This window comes from Nycticebus coucang, chromosome 7 (genome assembly GCF_027406575.1).
Source record: "Nycticebus coucang isolate mNycCou1 chromosome 7, mNycCou1.pri, whole genome shotgun sequence".
In the NCBI taxonomy this organism is placed as follows: domain Eukaryota; kingdom Metazoa; phylum Chordata; class Mammalia; order Primates; family Lorisidae; genus Nycticebus; species Nycticebus coucang.
The window spans coordinates 55536038-55553674 of NC_069786.1; the positions used below are offsets into that span (position 1 = coordinate 55536038).

Here is a 17637-nt window from a genome sequence, read left to right on the forward strand (position 1 = left end):
ATAAAGTTTAAATAATCTCACAGAACGTGACCTTAAATAGAGGCTCAAAGAGCTTAAGACAATCTACAGACCACAGTGTGGAGGCAAAAATAAAGTCACAATTATTGGGGAGAGGGGACAGGAGGAAACATTAAAATGGTGTTTGAGTAAATAGTAAATTCAACACATATTTATTCGAAAAATATACAGGAAAATATATATCAAACCTAATGTGAAAAAGACTTCATGGGAGAAATGGAAAAGAGCATTTTATGTTAATTTAAAAAATCAATTTCCATTAATAAGTGGAAGTACAGGAAACAATTTGAAAATAGCGTAGATCAGGCTGCCTATTTTTTCTTTTAGAAAAAAAGATGATATTGCTGTTCATAATTACAAGAAACGGTTGATAATATTTTAAATGAGTTAACTTTGGTCCATCACACTTACTTCATGGTGTGAAGAAAACAGCACTTGAATGATTTTTTTCCTTAATTTGCTCTAAATTACAGCAAAGTGCTCTGCAAGAAGCAAGTGCTTGTGTTAATTAACTCAGAGTAAAGAAGGTCACCCGTATACAGAGGCCTCATTTTGTGGTTTTAGTTATAGATTTTTCTTCCGCAATTAAAGTTATCATTAGGCATTCTGAGCACATGCAGATCTTTACTTTTTTATCCAGAATTTCTGATTAGGTACACTTTTACATGCTTCCTTAAGCCAATTTTGGCCCCAAAGCAAAAACTTGCTTTCTAACAATCTCAAAAAGCTCTAAAATTTCCTACTACTTAACAGATATCACTTATCTTGTTAAGGCTCTTTCTCTACCTCTGATAGAATTAATCAGTACCTTTTCTTTTTCTGATGCTGTCCCTCTTGCTATTATTTGCATCACACTGTGTAACAGTTATTATTTACATGTTCCTCTCCTTCTGAGATTGGGTTCCGTGAGGGAAGAGATGGGGTTTTATTCATATTTCCAGCCTCAGGGCCCAGAACACTCTCTGGGCCACAAATGTTTATTGATCAGAGTTTCCTATTGATACACTTTAAGCCAGTGTTTTTCAACCTTTTTTTTATCTCACAGCACACTTGAACTTAAACTTCTGTAGCACACTTAAATTATGTTGATCAAAGAAAAGAGTAAGAGAAAAGAATATACTTACTGTGCTTTGAACATCTTTTGAAAATAATTTAATCACTGCTTTCAGGGCTGCTCGTACATAAACTAGAGCTACTGAGACAGGTCAAAGTCAGCTAGACTTCCTCACTTAGGTTTTCATTCTCCAAATGAAGGTTTGACAAACTTCCTGTAAAGGGCCGGATTGTAAATATTTTAGGTTTTGCAGGCTGTTGGGTCTCTGTTGCAACCATTCAACTCTATTGTTGTGGCAGGAAAGCCGTCACATAACGTCAAGAACTTTGGATGCCACGTGTCCTTCTCAGTGCTTCAGACGGGGGGTTCACGATGCTGCTCTGGCTTGTAGTTGGTCAGCCTTGATCACTTGTTTAAAGAAGTTTCTCTACTGCGAAGTTACAGCTCTCCTGTTATAATTAGTGACTATCATGGGGAGACACTTTAAGGTTATGCAAATAACCGCTTTTCTGCAAACATTCACCTGCTAATTTTAGCACCCCTGGCAAATCTTGTAAACAACCATTTTTACTTTTGTGTCTGTCTCATGGTGACTTTTCTCTACCATTTCTCTCGTTCCTTCTGTGTTTATTTGCGAGCACCTCCTTATTTTCTGGCCTCACATGATATTCCAGTTTCATCTTCTATTGCTTCTGCCCAGATCTAGAGTCAATGAATTCTCAAAGAGTCCTAATTTTTTTGATGGAGATACTATAAAAATTTGACTTCTGACCTAATCTATTTAAAAATAGAAATAAACACAAATAAGGTCTTGAACAGTGTTTTTCTCTTTAATCTTATATTTATGTTCCAATTGCCCCAAATTTTATCCTAATGTAATACATTATTCTTGAAGTATTTTATTTGCTGTCTTGTCATGTTTTCCTGCAGTAAATATGTATATATACATTAAAATTATTTTTTAAAGGTCTCCGTGAACATAGGCTCTAAGTGTTATAAATTTTCTTCTATATTGAGTTATTTTATTATATGTGTACAATTGATCAGAACAAGATAAATGTATTACAAAGATCATATTAAACATATTAAATTACAATTTTACAGGAAATGCATCTCCTAATCAAATGTCTATAGTATAGAAAAATTAATATTAATTAAAAATTGCTAGAATGAGTCAGGATTCAGCAATTCTATTCCTATCCCCCCTTTTTTGTAGGTGTGTTTATGTGTGCTAAGAAATTGTCAGAGTACAGGTCTGCTAGTACTCACTCTAGTCAGTTACCCTCTCCTTTCTGAGCACACTGAAAGACCTCTTGGACTTCCTTGCAGTTAGATGAGGTCATGTGACTAGTTCTGGCCAATAACAGGAATGAAAGCACCATGTGTTGCTTTCTAAACCCAGGAACTTAAGAGTTCTCAACACTTCTAGTGTCACAACACTAGAAGCCCTGTGTTCCAGAGTAGGGTGCAGACTAGATTTGTGAGTCATTGCTTGGAAGTTTGCTGCCCTGGGAAACCAATGAAACCACAGCAGGCTTTACATGATCAAGAAACAAACTTCCTATCCTATCTTGGCTACTACAGAAACTTTGTTTATATAACTAGATAGATGGGAATGGAAAGAGGTTTGTTGTAGCAGTATTACTTCATTATTTGAATTCTTTTCTCATAGGTGCCCCAAAGCACAGTGATATTACATTAAAAATTATTTTCCATTATATGTCAACATAGTACTTTGTTATATCCTCCTTCAGTTTTGCTTAAAGCAAAGAACTGGAGACACCACCTACAAAGGGTTTGTTACCTAGTCATTAGAGTGATTCATATTGTCAGTTTCCCAGTATTCAAATTAAAAGGCTTTACTAAGACTTTGCTGATGCCCATTCATTTTGCCTATTATAGTCTTTACTTATGCACCTTTTTTTACCTGATACACAAAGTAGGGTTGGGAAAAATAAGATATTATTTCATTTTATTTCTGTCAATACTATTTTTCTATTAAAATGCCATTATCTTGTTACATGTTTTAATCAGAACACGAGAATTGCCGATTTAGTTTATCCAGTTAATAAAAAATGTTCATCATAAACTTAATTGGTAAAGTCAATCCTCCTTGTCAAACCAATGAGCCAAATAAGACAATGTTCAGAAAAAGCCTGATTTCATTTTTCATTTCAAATAAGCTTGTTAATACTCGTCCTTACAACTCACTTAGAAATCTAAAATAGCAAAAAAAATAAAATAAATAAATAAATAAAATAAAAAATAAAAGAAATCTAAAATAGCACAGAGCCTTGTCTTAGGCCTTTCATCTGGATAATCCAGGTCACCAGGTTCTTAGCTATTTTCTCTGTGGAAATAACATCCTTTGACAATGGTGAAGGATGGAGGAGATAAGGTTTCAAACAATGGTACTCAGCAGAGTTTTGGTTTCATTGTATAATACATACCAATTCAGAATTTGAATGGGGGGCAAAATAACTCATTTCCTCATCTTATCCTTGACAGAAAAACATATGAACACAGGGAAAGACATGAGGCTTATGAGAGTTTATGATTTCTTTATTAAAAGCAGCTTTGCTGACATCAATGTTTTAAACTTTTTTCTTTCTTCATGGTGCCATGAAGAATTTTCCCAAGGTAAAGTAACACAGAAAGAGCTGGAGTAAAAGCCATCCTCCCCGCTTTTCTTTTCTTTTCTTTCTTTTTTTTTTAACCCCCTAAAAGGGTAGACAAAGGCATTTGTGCAAAAAAAAGGTGAGGAAGAAGAACCTGCCTGATACCTTGGTCACAGGGGTGCTCTCAGGAAAGTCAGTTCTATGGAAAATTACACATGAAGATCAAAAATTCTGGAAATTGAGATCCTTAGAAATATCCATGCCCTTGAGTTTTCTTGGAAATCTTCATGCACTGTCAGGGTGTATGTCCCTAATTCAAAACTGTTTACTTAGAGAATGTATTTCAACAGCCTGCGAAGGCTACATAATTAATCAAAGAGAGATCTCGAGTTAATTCCTCTGCTGGCCACAGGTAGACCCACTGGAGGACCGCACGGGCCTGACCGTGTATGAGGAACCAGGACTCATGAATGACTGGAGAGAGCAGAGGCCTCTTGCCAGCTGGTTCAGGTGTTGGTGGTGGAATCAATCTCTGCTGTGTTAAGCCACCAAGATTTGGGGATTGTTCTGTCTGTATTTAGCCTCGCCCACCTAATAGAGTAGCTGATGGTGCTGGATAGGGTCTCACCACCACAGGGGAAAAGTGACCTTGGAATCAAGAACTGCAGTGTCCAGGTAAGAAATCGAATAGGAGTCACAGTCAGTTCTCCAGAGATAAGGCAATGCCAGGGAGATCTGGGATCAATAAGAACACGCCACACGTTAATTGACTACAGACTTCACAGCAGATGCTGGCAGAATTCCCAGGAGAGGGACCAGACAACATTCTCAGTGGACAGTAGATAGCACACGTGCCTGGTCAGTTAGTACCTTGACCCCTCAATACCTAAAGGACACAGCAAGTTCTCATATATCCAACTGCCTTTTTGAGGATGATAAAGAGACTCCAAAAGACTTATTATTTATTTAAATATTCAGTTTTCCCCTAGTTTTGATAGGGAGGGGGACTTCTAATAAGACCCTTGTAATTGGAAGAGCCCAAGATATGGTTAATTAGAAAAGTCCAAGATTTTCCATTACCCAGAGTCTATAAAGATACTCAGATTAGTCACAGAAAATAATTGATTGGGGGTGGGGCTGGGCTGATTATGTGTGCGTTTGTGATCCTGCTACTTTTTTTCTTTACATGTTCCAGCTATACAATCTAGTTCAGATTAAAATAGATGAGGTGGAAAAAAATTTTAAAGTGCATGTGTATGATGAATATAGCAGAATTCTTCACAACTTTCTACTTCTGCAATTTCAGTAAGGGCAGGGAGCACATGACCTGTCCATGGAGACAGATTCTCTGGAGATGTGGTTTAATACTCAACCGTCAAACTACAGAATACTGACCCGCAATACAGTGTCTTTGAGCAAAGACACTTTCCTAATGACATATTTTGTCAAATTGTTATGTGTAACTGTATACCTTGACTGGAAGGCTAATTGATTAGCAGGTTTTACCAATTCCACTGAAAGGAACAGAACTTTAATTTTACTTGACAGATTGTTAAAGTGGGCTTTTATACCATCTGGTTAGTTTGAGTCAATTATTCTTTTGAGTCAGAAATATACAACTGCCACATAATATAATATCTTTTAAATAAAATGAAGCATCAAAACTTAAAAAGAAATGACGGTAGATTGTCCCAGAGTCTAAACAATGGAGCAACAGCAAAGTGCAGCATTTGGAAGCTTTATGAACTATTTCAGGGCACTAGAGCTCCATTGGTGGGGCCTGGTCTTCAAACTGCATTTATAATGACGATGGTTTGCCCCTGAGAAATTCATTCATACTTTCTCTCGGAGCTCCTCCTTGGGACTAGCGGCCACCAGTTTTGAGACAGTGGTTGTAATAATTAAATCATATACAGAGAGGCTCCGAGTTTCCTCTATTACAGGACCTTACTTAAAAGTTTAATATCCACCTGCTATTTTCGACATATGTATTTCTTTCCTGGTTAATATCAGCTTTTCTGATTGGAAAACAAGAGACTCCATTGGCTTGCTCACTTTAGTACCCCCATTTCTAGAATAGCACTTGTTCTTAATCAGAACTCAACAAACATCTATGTAATGAGTAAACTTTTAAATACTGATTATGGAGCCATTTTTCTCTAAAAGAAATTAATGAAGGAAAACCAAACCTCCTTTTAATTTCTTCAAAAGCAATTAATGAAGGTGATTTATAAAAATTTACAGACAGTATTATACTTTCAACTATTTTTTCCCAACTGGAATAACTAGTGCAATATATTGTAAAGGATGATGGTTCCCAGAAATCATGGTTTATTAAATAAAACACCTAAAATAAACTCATTTATACTACAATAAAAGTATCTATATTACTACTGAAATGTAATTCATTTGGTACTTTTCAACATATCCTCTAGTTATAATTCAGGTCTTCAATTTTTCTCCTTTAAATTAAAGGTATATATCTTCTGGTTACGTGTCATTTATTAATATCTTTAGTTTTTAATAAAGTCCATGAGTTTAACAGGATTAAAATCCCAAAATATTCCTTTAAGCTTACCTGTAAAGCATTTTTTTAAAATATCAAACTCATTTGATAGTAGTGATTGAAGGTTTAATGGCACATCTAAACTGTGTAGTTGCTTATGAATGTGTGTTGCTAACCAAGATCATTAGTATTCAAAGAAAGCCATCACTTCTTCTCCTTTAGCTTGAGAAGTCAGACCTAATAAAAGCAAATATCACCATAAATATTGGTGTAGAACCCAGAGCCTCCAACCCTTAAGCTTAGAAATTAGTATTTTCCAAACCTTGCTATTAAAAATGGAATTAAGCAAACAAGAAACATTTCAGAAGACTTTTGTATTCCTCTCCTATATAAATATGACTTTTGGATTAAAAAAATTTTTTTTTGCTTTTCTTTTCTCTCATCAGAGGGTGAGTAAATGTTTGCATATTTACAGATTAGTTTTAAAATTTCCAAAAAATTTTAGAAAAAACTATTGTTCATATTGGTTTGAGAGTTTTCAGTAGAGAGTTTCTTTCCATAGTTCTTGTCTTTCTGAATAACAACCACTGCAGAATTTCCCCTTTTTAAGAATGGATCACAGTTTAGCAAAATGACTAAATCAAAACCTATCTAATTTGGTTATAATTAAAATTCAAATAGGGACCCAATTCACATTCTAACGGCATCTGGTCTACAAGGGGAAACTTAGAAGACAAGCCAGGTTTCATCTTCTTTACTCAACCTCTTGGCTGTAGCATTCTCTGATTTCATGATTACTAGTCATTCTTCTCAAGATCAGAAATGAGAATATTTTCTTCCAAATGAACTGTACTAAAGTTGGTTGTAGGATAGTAAGGGCTCTGAAACCCTGCAAGTCTCCTGCAAAAGCCACTGTTTTGCTTATACATGCAGAAAGAAAGTGTGAAAATGGCCAGAATTATTATCAGGGTCAGTGCTACTGCAAGAGGAACCACACTGTGATTTGGTCCTGAAAGAAGAAGCAGAAAAAAGAAAATTTTCAATGACAACGGAATCAATGGCACCATAGAGACACTTTCATATACATGTTTTCTGTCTATTATTTCTAAAAAAAATCAACGTGTTCTCTCGTGTTCCAAACATACCTTTTCCTGGATGCTCCTTTGTAGTGTGAATATCTAAAATTAAATTTAAAAAAAAATGAAGTGAAGTTTTTCTTTTCATTGAGCAAAATTATGTCATTACCTACTGCAGGGATCAGCAAACTATGGCCCATGGATCAAATCCAGTCACATGTTTTTATAAATAATGTGTTACTGGAGCTCAGCCACACTAATTTGTTTATGAGTTGTTACAGCTGCTTTTGTGCTACAATGGCAGAGTGACAGAGACCATATGGCCCCCAAAGCCTAAAATATTTACTATCTGGCTCTTTATAAGAAAAGTTTACTGACCCTTGATTTATAGTAATCACCATTATTAGTCTCACAAACACACACCCAGTTTTTTTTTTTTTTCAAGTCAAAGAGTCCTTATCACGAGTCAACACTATACTGCAATAAAAATGTGAGTAAAATTCAGACCCTGCATACAAGAGACTCACAGTTTTTTTGGGATCTGATATAGAGTTTGTCCAGCAGGGATAATCTGCCTGTCTGTTTGTAAGGATTTTTAAGATCAGCCTTTGTGATCTGAAGAGTCTTTGGAAATGAATAATGGCTCCTCTATTCAGAAAGTTGGAAGGTTCCTGTTTTAGGACTTCCTACTGTAAAAACATATCTTTTATTTTTAATCTAGGTAAAGATTCAGAGAAAATGGAAGAGAATGATCCAGTGGAAGATGAGTGAATGGATTTGTGAGTGGAGGAAGCACCTTGGTGTTCATTTCTGAATGACTTAAGAAAATAAGCCTTGTGACCAACAGCAAAAGCATATTTTCAAAAACCTAACCTGTTCTTATAATTCTAACCTGTTCTTTTAATTCAATAATTAAAAAATTATTGAATAATTTTTGTGTGCGCATGCACGCCCATGCACACGTGAGTGTGAGAGTGTGTGTAGACACTTCTTTAAGAAAGACTATAAAAAGACTATTTGCTTTCAGGACTTGGTGGCTGGGGTGCCAGCCACATGCCCCGGAGCTGGGAGGTTCAAACCCAGCTCTGGCCTGCCAAACAACACTGACAACTACAACGAAAAAATAGATGGACATTGTGGCGGGCACCTGTAGTCCAAGCTACTTGGAAGGCTGAGGCAAGACAATTGCTTAAGCCCAAAAGTTTGAGGTTGCTGTGAGCTGTGACGGCACAGCACTCTACTGAGGGTGACATAGTGAGACTCTGTCTCAAAAAAAAAAGAGTATCTGCTTTCAGGACAGAGGAAGTGGGAGGTACAGACAGAGCACTTGGGGATATGAAGTGTAGTCCCTGATCACTTGATGTAACCTCAGTTGGGACAAGCACTTTTCTCATCTGTAAAATGGGGATATTCTAATTGCTCTACTATCTTGAAAAGCAGTTGTGGAAGATGAAAGAAGTGTCATATGATCATAGGAAGCTTTAAAGTCCTGCAGAGATACAAGGTGATTCTGATCTTTATTTTTATTTTTTTTGAGATAGGGTCTCTCTCTGTTGCTCCAGGCTAGAGTGCTGTGGTGTCAACCTAGCTCACAGCAGCCTCAAACTCCTGAGTTCAAGCAATCCTCCTGCCTCAGTCTCCCAAGTAGCTGGGACTACAGGTGTGCATCATGAAGTCCGACTAATGTTTTCTGTTTTTAGTAGAGATGAAGGTCTCAGTCTTGCTCAGGCTAGTCTTGGGCTCCTGAGATCAAGCGGTCCTCCTGCCTTGGCCACCCAGAGTGCTAGGATTATAGGCACAAGCCAAAGCCTGGCCTGATTTGTTCTTGATACTTAAATGCTAATGACATTTACTATTAGGCTTAGTCATATTTTCCACACAGAATGGATGCTTAGGGCGGCGCCTGTGGCTCAGTCGGTAAGGCACCGGCCCCATATACCGAGGGTGGTGGGTTCAAACCCGGCCCCGGCTGAACTGCAACCAAAAAATAGCCGGGCGTTGTGGCGGGCACCTGTAGTCCCAGCTACTCGGGAGGCTGAGGCAAGAGAATCGCTTAAGCCCAGGACCTGGAGGTTGCTGTGAGCTGTGTGATGCCATGGCACTCTACCGAGGGCCATAAAGTGAAACTCTGTCTCTACAAAAAAAAAAAAAAAAAAAAAAAAAAGAATGGATGCTTATACTATGGAGGTTTCAGACAGGGGTGCCCACACCTGTAGTTTTCTCTCCTCCATTCCCAGTCACCACGACCTGATGATTCTCTCTTCTCATTTCTCCCCCTCTTTTTTGTTCCTAGTTCTGTTACTCAAATGAAAAATCCAGCTCAACTGCAGGTGTCTGCGGAGCAGATAGGGGGCCCCTGTCTCCTCCACCAGGAAGTTTAGCTCTTTAGCCTGATGCTCTCTGCGAACGGATCCTCTATTACGGTCCAGGGTCATTCCTATCTCTCCCTAACAAAAGTCTTTCCCTCTTACCTCATTCCTAAGCACCTTCTCTCTTGCTGCCTTTAGTCATGCTGGGTCTTTTGTCCAAAATGCCTTTCCTCCTGTGTTCCAGCTCTTAAAACTCTCTTCATCCCTTGTGATCCTGCAGCCTCATCTCTCTGAAGCCTTCTGCAACAGTCCAGGCCCCACCAATCCCTCCTTTATGATGTTGGAGTCTACAATTGATCCCCTTTAAATCTTCTCTTAAAAATGTCTTCTATTGTTTGCAAGTGACTAGTATTTTCTGGCTTAGATTTCTAGAATTTTTAAAAATCACTTTAAGTTAAGCATGTTGCTCTTGGTGAAGTTAAAATATGATTTTGATGACACGTTATGGTTGCAACAGAGAATTACATCTAATTGTCCTCAACAAATATACCTAGACCTAAATTATATTTCCTGGGGCCAAAGATAAACCTTAAAAATTCTGAGCAGTGGTCACCAGAATGAAAGTTACTGGCTTACATTTCCAGTCCTATTTGCTTGAGGTAAACTGCTTTTTTGCCCCTTAGGTTAATAGCCAGGATGACACAAGAAATTCATAGTCTTTCAGTTGATTTGAAAGGAAAAGCTGAAAAATCTTTTGTTTTGTTTGATGCAGAACAAGACAGTAATGTCAGAATCTATCTGAATGCTTGGATTTTAAAACCTTTAAATAGTAAAGAGGCAGGTCCACATTAGTCAAGGTAGAATCAAAATGAAGAATTACTCTCTGATTGTACATACCTGCCTCCATTTTACATATAAAGCCCTTTTTTTCTTGACAGGGAGATAGCTGCCACACTCCTTCAGGGAGCCTTAGGGCCACACACTGATGGGGCGTGAAGTGCTCCCTGGCTGGCTCCCGAATGCCCCAGTTTGATTGGTCAGTGGGAGTTCCATCAAACCACTTTATGGTTTCATCTGTGGAAAAATCACCGAATTACTACAAATTATATGCACAGTTATCAAACATACTACGACTGGAATGGAACCATAAAAAGTAGCCCCTAAATTTAATGAGACTCTACTTTACTGATGCATTCAACTAGTAAGTACAGCCATGAACTCAACATCAAAAGGTGGGTGTTAATAAAGTTGCCTTGTGAACAACCCTCTATTTATTCAGACATAGTGTTCTAGTTTAGGTCATTTAGGATGTCGTGTTAATTAAGGTAACAATTTGAGTTCTGAAATTTTCCATATAATCTTGAAAGAAATAAATAAGTGAAACTAATCAACATAGAGAATAATCCTTTGAAGTGCTAACATCTATATTGTTACAAAATGGCTCACTTTCTGAAAGAATTTCATAGTGAGTTTCTTTAAAGAGCAAGTCAGTCATGTACTAAGAGTGTAGTGAGGGTGGGAGAGCCTATCCCGTGTGTGGGCAATAAGGGGGAAGGTGCGTCGTCTCAAAAGAATTTAAAACTCACAATAAAACTGACTCAAAGTCTGTCTGCTTTTTATTATCACCATCTGCTCGAAATTCTAAACAATGTTGGTGATTAAAATACTCCTCACTGCAAGGACTGGCTCACCCTCCACCTTGGTACACCACTGTAACAAGCTCTCCATACCAATTAAAATAATTTTCTTTACAAGTATCTTTCAATGGCCATCAATTACATAAAACAAAAAAGAATACCAGGCTTCCATTTTATTACAAACTCTGGTTTTTATGAGTAGCAAATAAGAATTCCAATAGCACAATTTGTCACCGAAACATTTCCATAACTCTATTATGCTTTTATAACATTTAGAAACCTGGGGGTATTTTCAAGTAAATATGGCTTTGGTGTGCAGTGAGTAAGTCCGTGAGTAAGAAGTTCCAGCCAAGCATCTTCAGGCTAAGTCTAAAGGTAAACTTGTTATGGTTTGTCTGTTGTTATTTTGGGTATTCTGGAATTATTCCAAAGGATAAGAGGGTATAGAAAAGGCTCGCAATGTTGTTTCTGGAAGAATGGCTGAAGGATTCATGCTTATTTTTCACAGCAAATATATCCAAGGGAGCTTTCTGGCTCACGGATGCCATTATCATCAGCCTTAACAACCATGTATTTATTTATGCCCTCTCCTCTTCCCTCCCCAAATTACTTACTGTTACTATCAAATTGAGCATTCAACCAAACCATCTGGACGGAAGAACCAAAAGCAAAAAGCTCTTGTAGGAGAAATGCATTTTCAGTCTCATCTTTGATGGTTAAAAGATTAGATCCTATAAAAAAGTAGCAAATGAACAAGCATTTATGTTTACACATAAACATAATTTTTAAAATGTCTCCTATACAATCACTTGTAAAGCCAATGTTTTGAAAAGTGAAAATGTCTATTGTACCTAAGTGATTTTTGATTAAAAAAGGTAAAGCAAATTTGTTAGAAGATTCAAGCTTGCACCTAAGAAGTTTTAAAGCATAGAATGTTAATTTTAGCGAACATTCAAAATTCATAATGTAAAGGGCATTCAAAAGGAATTTCTTGGGGAGTATGCTGGGATGTCAACTAAAGTTTTCAAATTCTACACTGGATGTTACGTTTCAGATATTAGCTGTCCTCCAAATAAGCAACCTTAATAGTATTTACTTTTTTCAGTAGTTTTTGTTGCTCTTAAATTCACTAAATAATCAGACAAATGAAGAAAACCACACCATTTACTGAAATATCAAGAAGAAGCACATGAAAGCATTTTACCACCACAAAAGAATTACCTTCCTTTTTGCAAAATTCATAAGCAGCCTCAAAACTCGTACTGTCTAGGACTGTAGAAAAACTGTAGCAATTACTTTTAAATTTTATCCAGGGAATAGATGTTTCTGAGCACAAGTCTGGGTGTTCAGATTGTCTTGTTTCTATGAAGAAAAACCAGTTATGATTTCAGGGTAGTAACCGGGTTTATTTATTACAACAAATATTACATTGTGTTCTGTGAAAGATCAAGAAAATATATGTAACAAGATTCACGATAATACTCTGAAAGACTGGGTTTAATGTAAATGATTACAAAACTGGGGCCAGTTTGTAGCATTTCTGGCAGAAATGATCTTTTCCTAAACATAACAAGGTGTATTAATGCATAGCTGTGTAGGCTTAGTTTGGGTATTGGCTGGGGAGGGGTGGCTGTCGTTCATGTTTACACTTAGTACCCTAATGATTGCTACAATATGGGGATGTGATTCTTAGAAATAGTGGCATCTGAATGACACCTGCAAAAGGGACTTCTTTTTTTTTTTTTTGTAGAGACAGAGTCTCACTTTATGGCCCTCGGTAGAGTGCCATGGCGTTACACAGCTCACAGCAACCTCTAACTCCTGGACTTAAGCGATTCTCTTGCCTCAGCCTCCCGAGTAGCTGGGACTACAGGTGCCCGCCACAACGCCCGGCTATTTTTCGGTTGCAGTTCGGCCGAGGCCGGGTTTGAACCCGCCACCCTCGGTATATGGGGCCGGCGCCTTACCGACTGAGCCACAGGCGCCGCCCGCAAAAGGGACTTCTAAAGGTACAAAATGTGTCAAATGAAGCCCTGAGTATCACAAATGTGAAAAATCCTGCCTGCTAATAAACCTATGAGAGAGAAGAATGCATTCAATGAAATAAAACAACACAACATAAATCAGGGAAGTTCAGGAGCCACGTTATTTCAGAGAGCAACGTGAGAGCCAGATACATGGGTGCTGCGATCCTGACTCTGCCACCCTCTAGCTTTGCGGCTGTAGGACTGTTACCTTACTCCTGGCAGGGAGCCGACAACAATACCTCTCTTATGAAACCAGGGTATGGTGCCCCATGATCACATTAATGTACACAGCTATGATTTAATAAAAAGACAAACAAAAACAATACCTCTCTTACAAGTGGAGAAATTTAAATGAGTTAGTGCTGACACTTTCTAAGCACTCACTAAATGCATTGTTACTGAAAAGGGAAGGACAGCTTTTATGGTGTCTTGGAAGCAGAATTAGCTTTTACAATATATATGGCTATCATTTACATTTAATCCTGAATTGTTTTGATCTAAAGTTACCTAGTGGGTATATTATTTGATACAGCACCCAGAATGTAAGTAAAGACATGTGTTTCACTAAATGAGATATTTAAAAAGGAGACAGTGTAAGGAAACCCTCTTTCTGCCCACCCCAGCAATCAAGGGACAGAAGCCTGGTGCCATGGAATAAATGTGCCATGGGAGAAGGAGGAAACTTGGCTTCAACTCCTGGTACTGCTGAAGGACAGCTATGAGGTCTTCAGGAACCTATTTAATGCTCCGAGTTGAAGTTTCATCTTTAATAAGCGGGTTGGGCCAGGTAAACTTTAAGTGTAAAGGAGATATTAGGTAAAGTGTAGGCCAGACACATCGTAAATATCCAAATAGTATCAGCTGTTGCCATCACTATCGTCATGATCATTATCACTGGTTCTCCATACATGCTCCTAACCCACGTTTCTAGTCTGGTTTCCCACCCTGCCCTTACCCCTAACCTGCTGTGTTCTTCAAGAACCCTTTCTACTTTCCTCCAGATGAACACGATGTAGTTGTTTCTTGGTAACCCCTCCCTACAGCCCTGGGTGGTATACCAGTTGTCTTTGCATCACTGACTAGAGCAGCAGCTTCTTGAGGGCAGAGTCTCCTCAGTATTCATCCCTATATCCCCTGGATAGTGCGGTGCCTTGCACACAGTAGGTGCCTAGGGCATATGTTGTGAGTTGAGTAGAACTGAACCTACCAGTGGGCACCTGACAAATGGCACCTTGCAAGAATGACTCACAGGCTGTGCTATGCCAGCGTCCACTGGTGTCGGCATAAACACAGTCGCCAAGGAAGGATGACGCCTCATCTTTCCAAAAAGTGAAAGAGGATTTGGTGCCATCTGACCAGTCAAAATGAAGACCATTCTGTGGAGGAAAATCGAGCCATCATTTCTTTGCCAAGACTGCTGCACCATCCCACAGTGCTATCTGAGCCTTCATAATTCCCATGTAGATTTATATTTCCACACCTTTTTACAGAGGATTTAGGACAGCTTATAAAGACAGCCTGACAAACAGGAATGTCTGCCACAAATGATGTCTTTCTTTTGGTTTTTAAGAATCCTTGGCTCTCTGCCACAAAAAATATCCTAGTGAAAAGTCAGGGTGAAGTTAGACCAATGCCTTAAATAAATTTCAGATTAATTAAAGATTCAAACATAAAATTAAAAATATGAAAGCATGAAAGAAAACTTGACTAAATTTTGTATACTCCTCTTGGTGTGGGGAAAATCTTTTTAAGTCATACAAAGTCCAGAGGCCATAAAGCAAAGTTGACTCCATAAAGTAAAAACACTGATACAAAAATACAACAAACCATCAGGAGATACCATTCTTTGACCTATCTCACAAGCAAGGATTAAAATTCTGGTAATACTGGATGCTGGCAAGGACATGAAAAAACAAAATGTTAGCATATCCTGTTGCTGTTACGTAAATTGGCACAAACGATGGAGGTCAATTTGGCAGTACTTATTAAAAATTAAAGTGTACTCAGCAATTTTACTTCTGGGAATTTATCTTATGCGTACAAAGATATTTTCTGCGCATTGTTTATAATTGTGAAAAACTGAGAAGACCCACACGTCCATTCGAAGGAGAATGGTTTAATAAATTGTCATATGTCCTTATAGGCTGCTGTTCCAAGGAATGCATGAGATTTGCATGTGTGGACATGCAAAGCTGTAAAAAATATATTAAATTAAAAAGCAGGCTTACAGAGGGCATATATAATAGAATATAATCTCATTTGTATTTAAAAAACAGTATATGTGTTCACTTATCCCGTGTGTATATAGAAAATTTCTAGATGACATAGAAGAAGCACTTATAATGATTAACACTGCAGAGCACAACCAGGGTTCAGACAGAATAGAGTTTACTACTCGCCACTTTGAGTGTGTAATGCTTTTATTTAACAAAAAAACTGAAAGCAAACTTATTTTCCAAACAACATCCTTAAAGGAAAAAAAAAATCCACGTGTTAAATTTCAGGGAGAACTGGATTAATTAATGTTGAATTTCTAGCCAGGAAGTATATGATTCATTTTTCTTGGGAATTCCTTAAATGCAACAAATTACCCAAGTGCATTGCCTGAGGTTAAGATGAGTGCTGGCGCACACATAAGGATATAGGAGTACTTGGAAAATCTCAGAGAACCTTTGAAAGGGATTCATTTCTAGAAATTAGGCAAGTGGATGTTTACCTCGAGAATGTGTGCATCTGTATTTTGTAAAATATAGGTTGCTCCTAAAGTCAGTATTTATAGTCTGAACCAATTATTTAAATGCTATGTTTACTATTATTTCCGGGAAATTTCTGTGGTTGTATCACTAAGGAGGTAGATGGGAAACTTAATTATGCAAGGACATCCCAAGGGATTTAGGACACTTACATCTGCGGTGAACAGTCCAATCCAGTGGGCACGACCTAGCCGGTTGAGGACAACAGTGAGAAAGGACTGGTGATACTGGTCTGCAATGCTGACTAAGTCTGCTCCATGCACCAAGCAGGTTTTTATTGCTGCATACCACGTCATATTTGCATGAATTATTTTGTAAGTTCTGTTTCCATATTCTAAGGTATTGGGGACTGGATACATGTCAGATGTATTTATATCATGTCCGGAAGTATCTAGAACAAGAACCACAACAAAAATCATTTGTAGCTTCTGGATGAGACATGAGGAAGTAAAGCTTAGCGTGAATCCTCTGACGGTCCGTGTTGATCAGAGAGTTTTTCTTCCAGAATCGACTATTTCAAAAAGAGGATACTACCTTAAAGTGTATATGATGCTAAAGAATTAGAACATTTGGGAAATTCAATGAATGCATTTTTTTCAAAAATATAAACATAGTTTGAACCAGTTCTAGAAGAGTTTTCATTTTTGACCATCCCTTGTCAAACTGAGCACTTTTTGGTGCAACTGATGGGATCGGCTTCATTCTATGAGTGACACTTGGCCTCACACACACTGCTGTAGCAGAACTTAATACTTAGGGATAGAATATTGATACAGACAGTCATACACTGCATTGCAATCCTAATTTCCCATGAGCATATTCTCACGTAAACCTGTAGGCTGTATTTTTGAGACTACATAGTCCCTGTCATGTTTGCATATAAAATTCTAAAAGGAATTTTTTAGAAACAAAGTTAATACATGTTTAGAAATACACACAGTTACTGGTAATATACCACCTGTCAGAGTCAAGATTTATAAATTAAAAGGCAAGGTTTTCTCACTCGTGATCATTGGTGCTTGTGTGTTTGTGAGAAGCTGTGACCGTGTGAAAACGAGCTTGTGTTTTACATACAGATGTTTCCTCTCTCATGTGTGCATTTGACTTTCTGTTCTGTATTATGTTATCTGTTATTCCAGGATAAGCAAACGTTAGAAACCTAAAACACAAAAACAAGGTAAAGAGTTTCTCTGTGATATGATCCAAAGTGACTTGAATTCATCTCTGTGTGCTGGTTTTCATTACATTTGGGGTAGGAGAGGAGTCTGGTGAGGCGTGGATAGGTTAGAAGACCTGGGACTTAATTCTGTTCCTGACCTGACTAAGATCTCTTGGGCAAATAATCTCTCTCTATACCTCAAATATGTGGGCTGTGAGAGAGCACTCGGGTCTCTCTTAGAAGGGTGTGGGTAGAAAGGTACTTTCTATTTTTATCATCTGCTTATCTTTCATTAGAAGTCTTTTTGCCAGCATATGTACCTAGTATATGGTTATTTATACAAAATCAAAACAACACCGAAGTAGCTATTTAAAAATAATTAGCAAAATTAAAATAACTGAAAGTCTTTGTGTATGTAACCCAAATTCTAATTTGACATTTTTCCCCACTGAGTTATAAGCTATACTTTTACATGTATGT

General features: G+C 37.7%; 1 protein-coding gene across 2 annotated transcripts in view; it reads right to left on the reverse strand.

The window, feature by feature from the left end:
- Nucleotides 1-1304: 1304 nt before the first annotated feature.
- Nucleotides 1305-17637, reverse strand: part of PLA2R1 (phospholipase A2 receptor 1) — a 134605-nt gene continuing 118272 nt past the window's right edge. Inside the window, exons 24-30 of one of the 2 annotated variants that reach the window (XM_053597838.1) lie at nt 16151-16389; nt 14453-14621; nt 12440-12580; nt 11833-11949; nt 10479-10655; nt 7342-7374; nt 1305-7205 (exon numbers count right to left, since the gene is read on the reverse strand). In XM_053597838.1, coding sequence (XP_053453813.1) covers nt 6994-7205; nt 7342-7374; nt 10479-10655; nt 11833-11949; nt 12440-12580; nt 14453-14621; nt 16151-16389 — 1088 coding nt within the window. In that variant the 3' untranslated portion in view covers nt 1305-6993. The remainder of the gene's footprint in view (nt 7206-7341; nt 7375-10478; nt 10656-11832; nt 11950-12439; nt 12581-14452; nt 14622-16150; nt 16390-17637) is intronic. The other variant, XM_053597839.1, reaches the window with a different exon arrangement.